At 54.3% G+C, this 6,219-nt stretch overlaps 1 protein-coding gene across 1 annotated transcript in view; it reads right to left on the bottom strand.

Annotated features, from left to right (window-relative positions):
• Positions 1–2,667: 2,667 nt before the first annotated feature.
• The window catches only part of Samd10 (sterile alpha motif domain containing 10), a gene marked incomplete in the record, with an annotated part of 4,906 nt that continues 1,354 nt past the window's right edge, over positions 2,668–6,219 (bottom strand). The window contains 4 exon segments of the mRNA XM_013507483.1: positions 2,668–4,067; positions 4,224–4,364; positions 4,686–4,857; positions 4,940–5,121. Of these exon segments, the coding sequence (XP_013362937.1) occupies positions 4,045–4,067; positions 4,224–4,364; positions 4,686–4,857; positions 4,940–5,121 (518 nt within the window).

Here is a 6,219-nt window from a genome sequence, read left to right as displayed (position 1 = left end):
GGGCGCGGGGTCCGGGCAGCGCAGGCTGCGCGCCGCGCTGCGCACATGCGCGCTCCCGCCCCTCCTACCTTTGACAGTTTGATGCGGGGGAGGGGGCGAACTCTCGCGGTATTCCTGCGGCCGCCGCGCGACGGGGAGGGGGCTGCGGGGCTGCCTGCGCCGCCTGGCTCGGGGACCCACTGCCCTAGTCCGTCGGGCCTGTATCGCCAGGGAGCCGTCTTGCTGTCCTCGGGGCGAGACGTGTTTTGTGGACAGTGGGATAAACTGAGGCAAAGGCGCCGGCCACTGTACGGACTCCTGCGCGCAGGGCCGAGGCGACCCAACGCCACCCTGCGCTGGTTGGGCAGGTGCAGAGGGAGGCCTGCACGCTCTGGGACCCTAGCTTCACCTCCTCCCGCCCCGCTAGGACTAGCCGGGCCTGTTGGAACCTTCCCCCCAGTTGGGCCTGTGGCCACCTTTTGTTATTCTGGCCACTGCCCGAACCCTGGAGCTTTATCCAGACCATTGGATCGACCCTGGCGTGGGCCGTGGACCTGCACTAGAACCTGCGGGTGTCAGGGCTACCGGCCGCAGGCAGCGCCAGCCTACAGGGCTTAGGAATGAAGGAAGCACAAGAGACGATCGCATCTGTTTGTGGTGGGCCTGGGCAGCGCCAGGTACTGGCTGGAAAGGGAGGAGAGAATGTCTGGGGTCCCTACAGGAAGCAGGCAAGGGGCATCAGTCTCTTCTAAAGAGATCTGTGCTCGCATGCCCAGAACACCCTCCCGAGAGTGAAGAGGAGACCTTGAGTTTTATTTTGTGCCGACAATGTTGTTGAGATTTTTAAAATCATGTGCATATGTTATTTTTATAACTAAATCTGGCTTTTAAACATTTTTTAATGTTTCTTTTATATTCCACAAGCACTTTGGCCTCCTCAGAATTGGTGTGGGGTAGAAACAGCTCACTGGGAAAAGGAGTTACAAGATGTAATTCCTTCCCGGGGCCCTTCCTGCTTGAGACCTCCCGGCCTGCACTCCTTGGGCAGGCTCCCTGCACTACTTCAAGGCAAGGCAGAGAAGGTGTTGGCAGATTTTGGGTCCACCTCTTCTCAGTGCAATCTTGGGATCTGCTCTGCCCTTGGCCTGCATAGAGTGCTTACCTGAGACAGAGGTGAGGTGCCGGCCCTCTGTAAGGGGTCCATTGGTGAGTCCTTCTTTGGAAATCTGAGCCAGAGAGAGGCCGGTGTGAGCCTTCTCTCTCTTTTTGACCATCCTCACCTTGGGGGCAGGACTAGCAGGATGTTGAGAGGGGTCAGTGTGTGTTCCCCTGAAGTACATCCAAGGTCACCAGCTTTCCACAGATGGGATATGTCAATTTCTGTAGACAGGTATGTGTCTGAAGTGATCCTGTGTCCAGCAACATCCACATTTGGACAACCCAGTGACGTGGCATATCTGGGTCCCATATTGGGTGAAATCAGCACTTACTTGTATGTTAGTATCCAGATGACCGCACAGCAGAGTACTTGGGGTGGGGTCATCTAGATCATAGCATATGTGTCTAGGCTGTGGTATCTTTGTATGTAAATATCCATGTGTCAGGATATAAGGGACCAATTGTTTTCTGTATCTAGATGTCATAGTGTCGTATAATATAGTGAGTTTGTGTGTACTGTGCGTGTGCTGTGTCCTTGTTTCTGTATGTTGGGGGATGTCACTGTTGTACAACAGTATTTCTGTGTTTGGACACTGTATATGTGGAGTGTTACTTACCTTTGTGAGTATTGGGCTTATGTGCCTGACCAAATACACAAGTGTGTTTGGATGTGCTAGGACACGTTGGGTCTGGATGTGTGTCACTGTGTTTCTGTGTTAGTGTTTGATGTCCCTGTGTTCCTATTTGTGTATCTGGTTGCTATGTGTTGTGTGTCAGAGTGTGTGCTGTGGTCTGTGTGCCATTTATGTCAGAGTACTGCCTTGTGTGGGAGGCCAAACAGTGAGTCCTAAGAGATGCCCAAGTCAAATCCCTGAACTGTGAAGGGAGGGACTTAGTAAAAAGGCTCTTTTCAAATGTGATTAAGGCTCCTGATCTGGATTAGTAATCCACATGGATTACTCAGGTGGGCCCTAGATCCAAGCACCCTTATAAGGAGAAGACAGGGAGATTTAACAGAGAGAAGAGCAGTGATGTGACACAGGGACAGATTGCAGTGGTGTGTTCTTGAGCCACCAGTGCTGGAAGAGGAAGGATTCTTCCTCCTATCCCCACAGGAGGCTGGTCCTGCTGGATTGCAGTTTTGACCTCCTGGAATGGAATCACTCCCTTCCTTCTTTTCTTCCTTCCTTTAACCCTTTCTCTCTTTTTTATGCTGGGGTTTGAACTCAGGGTCTCACCACATGCCAAGTATGCACTCTACTACTGAGTTATGTCCTCAGCCCCATTCTGTTGTTTGAAGCCACCAGTTTGTGGCCTTTTATTAGAGCAGTCCCAGGAAACTCCTACACTACATGTCTGGGCTGTTGCTTCATGCGTGTTCTGTCCATCACTGGGGTGCCATTTATGTGGCCTATTTGAAATCCCTCAGTGTCCTAGGGTAACAGCAGCCCCTTCCGGACAGGACACCACTGCCCCCTGGTGGTCCCTGGGCAGGTCGCTGGGCTGGACATCCCCTCCCAGACCCAGAACTATGGGCACTTGAGAACAAGGTTTATTTCTTATTTTTTGTCAGAGTATAAAAAGTGAACAAAAAACAAGGAAGACAAGACAGAAGCACAGGATGGGCAAGACAGAGCAGGGAGTAGGGGGCTGCAATGGGCCTTCTGGCTGAAGGCTGATGGTACATAGGGGTACTTCAGCCAGCCAGGCCCAAGAAGAGGGTTCCCCATGGGTGGGGGCACAAAGGGTGGGACATGTCAGGCCAGTTGTCCAAGTTTCACTTGGGATCTAAAAGACCAACCTGCAGAATCACGGTCAACTCAGGACACAGAGAGAACACTGGAGGCGCAGCCTTACTTGTCCCTGAGACTTTCCGAGTCCCCAGGGAAGTGGGAGAGGCAGAAGAAGCAAGACGGTGGGGACTTCCAGGGCCACCCTCACTGTCCCTCTTCTGGGCAGCACCAGTTCCAAATTTGCCAGGGAGAGCTGCCCAGACATCTGGTGGCAGACACAGTGGGTATGGCCCCCTGTATAGTCTCTCCTGAAAATCCAGGTTTTGGGAAAGGGGTAAGGGGAATACCCACATGCACAACTGCTACTTGAAAGTTAAGTCCAAGAGCCAGGGAATAGGGAAGATGCTTAAATGCAAGACTCTCCTGTAGGCAAGGCCAGGGGCACCACCTAACCTGGTGGGCACTGGGCATGGAGTCACCTGCATAGGGATAGAGTCTTTGTTGTGCCAGTTTGGCCTTAGGGGACTGGGCATCCCAGCCCTTTCAGCCTCAGTTCTCAGAAGTAGATGTGGGTATAGCAAGGGTTTCATAAATAATGAATGCTGCTTCAGTATGATGCCCAGTGGGGCAGGTGCTGATGGCCATTACTCTGGACAATGGGTTGGGCTCGCCAGGCTCTGGCAGGGGTGGGAGAAAACACAAGTGAAAGGGAACTGATGCACTTTGTCCCACTGTGTAGCTCATCTGGCGGTGCTGGGGAGGACACAGGACTGGAGAGATGCCAGGTAAGGGAGTTGGTCACATGATTAAGGGAACATAAATAAAGAGACTCCCTTGGAGTCTGGAGTCATTCAAACCCCACTCTGGCTCCAGGCAGCTGACCTTCGGCATGCTGCCAGCAGCACCAGGGGATGGGCCTGGAATCAAGTCCCTGGAGGGGGCCACATGCAAGTAGCCTATGCCCACCTGGCCCGAGGGTATGACCTGGAGTGCCTGACCAGAGGCCCCTGGAGGTGGCAGTCCTGGTCCTGCCTGTCCACTGGGGCAGGCTTGGCCAAGATGGCATCATGCACGGTCCAAGAAGGGCTGCGGGGCCAGCTCTGCCTCATCCTTGGCCGCAGGTCTTGGTCACTGGTCACAGTGCTGGGGTCTGGGGTTCAAGCCTTGGCAGCAGCTAGGACATGTTTCCAAAGGAAGCTGTGGGGCAAATGGAGGTGAGGAAGGTGCAGGTCCCTGCCTCGTCCCAGGATGGTCTGTACTGGACTCCAACCACCCTCCTGTGGTCAGGCAATTCAAACTGCACTCTCGGCCCAGCCCCCCAGGTCTTAGGCACCCCTGGCCTCTCCCACTGACCTTGGCTGAGCAGCTGCAGGCTCCGCCCCTCCTCACGCACCTGCAGGCGGAGCACCTGCTGCAGCACCTCCTGCCTCTGGGCCTCCTGTGCCAGCCCCATCCGCTGCAGCTTCTCTGCATTCAGCCGCAGCAGAGCCCGGCCTGGGGAGAAGGAAAGGGCCCAGTGGAGGCCAAAAAAGGTGTAAAGGACCAAGGCAAAGACCAAGAGACAGAGCAGGTCACAGGCAGAAACTTGGAGGGGAAGGTAGATGGAAAGACAAGGTTGAGCAAAAGACAGAGGCCAACCAGAGAAGCCCCAGAGCAGAGAGCTGGGGGAGACAGAGAGAGAGACACAGAGACAACAAAAGCCCTCAAGGGGGAGTTTGGCTAGAGGAGCATAGTCAGAGGTGGAGACAGTCAGGCTGAGTGGGCACAGGCTCTCCTAGGCTTCCCGGCCCCTGCCCTACAACAGCCCCACCGTACCAGTGATGGCATGTTGGGAAAAGGCCTCCACGTAGACGAGGTAGTTGTGAGGACAGTGTTTCTTGAGCCACTTGCAGACGTCCTGCTGGCTCCACAGGACTACAGGCCGTGTCAGCCCACCCAGAGAGGGGCTTGTGTGGTACAGGCCATAGTGGTCAGAGTATAGCCGGCCCTGCAGGGGGAAAGGATGGCAGGTAGCAGGAGGGCAGGAAAGCAGGTAGGGTAGGGGCTGAAGTTAGCAGGATGGGTGGTACCTGTGGGGTCTCTGTACCGGGCTGCTGCAGGAGCTTGATGGGCCTGCTGCTGGATGCCCTCTGGCTACGGGAGTCGTGCCATGTGAGGCTGGTGCCTGGTGTCCGAGGTAAGTGGCAGGGTATGCTCTCAGCTGACACTGTGTGCTCCAGAAGGGTCCGGCAGAAGCTGAAGTGGGCAGTGGCTGTGTGCCAGATATCCAGTCAGGGCTGGCACACAAGCCTCACATACACCATACCACAAGATGTGTCTTTCATGGAAAAGGCCAGACCCTCTGTCCTGGGACACTCTGTGGTTGGGAGGTCTGAGGTTGCTGCCTGCCATTACCACTGAAGGTGTCCAGTCTCTACAGCCATACCTGATGTTTGTGGTTTGACCTCTGCCTCACCAACTGCATTCACCAACTGTGACTCACTGACAAGAAGCCTGAATTCTGGGCAAGCAGACAACAGGGACTCCCCAAACCCATGCTGGGTCTTCCTGCTGTATTGCCCCTGCAGGGCCTAGCCAGGACAGCATGTGATCTGTAAGTGTCCACTGCCTGTGGACTGTTCAGGACAAGTGTGTGGAGTGCAGCTACCTCCTGGAGAACATTTTCCCATGCCAACTTCATTACATTGCTCATGTTTTAGTTTTTGTTTTGTTTTGTTGGAAACAGGGTCTCTCTATGTAGCCCAGGCTGGCCACAAACTCACTCAATTGTCCTGCCTCAGCCTTCTGAATGTTAGGGTCAGGCATGTATCCCCATGCCTGGCTTACCTCATGTTTTAGTTTTATAGTCATTTCTGGGATCAACATGACTTGCATCTGGCAAGGGTTAATGGCTGGGTGAGACCTTCCCATCCAGGCTGAGATCGCTAACTAAGGTTCGTGCACTTCTTGGTATGCAGGAAGTACCCCATAAGTACAGTAAAAGATGAATGAGTACACAAGTGAAGTCTCTGTGTGGTGTCTGCAAGTCAACAGCTTGTGGGGAGAAAGGAAGGTGAAGGTCGCCACACATACATCGACGCTCACCCCCTAGAGCCTCCATGCAGGATGCGTCTGCAGGCAGGATGAGGTTCCCGTGCCGGAACCTTGCTTACTCCCATGCCCATTCTGTCCACGTGCTGAAAGGAGCTTCCTTTCTAGTCACCCAGTCCCTCTGCACTGTGGCCAGCTCTTGGATGTGTCCAAGAGGTTAATAGGGGAAACCCACGTTCTGCTCCCCTGTGTTCCACCATGAGACTCCAGGGGCTCAGCATCCTCTATCCCCCATTCTTGCAACTTCCTTTCTTTCTTT

This window comes from Chinchilla lanigera, unplaced genomic scaffold (assembly GCF_000276665.1).
Source record: "Chinchilla lanigera isolate Chin_1 unplaced genomic scaffold, ChiLan1.0 scaffold00127, whole genome shotgun sequence".
Classification (NCBI taxonomy): domain Eukaryota; kingdom Metazoa; phylum Chordata; class Mammalia; order Rodentia; family Chinchillidae; genus Chinchilla; species Chinchilla lanigera.
Note: the sequence above shows the minus strand (reverse complement) of the source record. Positions and strands in the feature narration are given on the sequence as shown.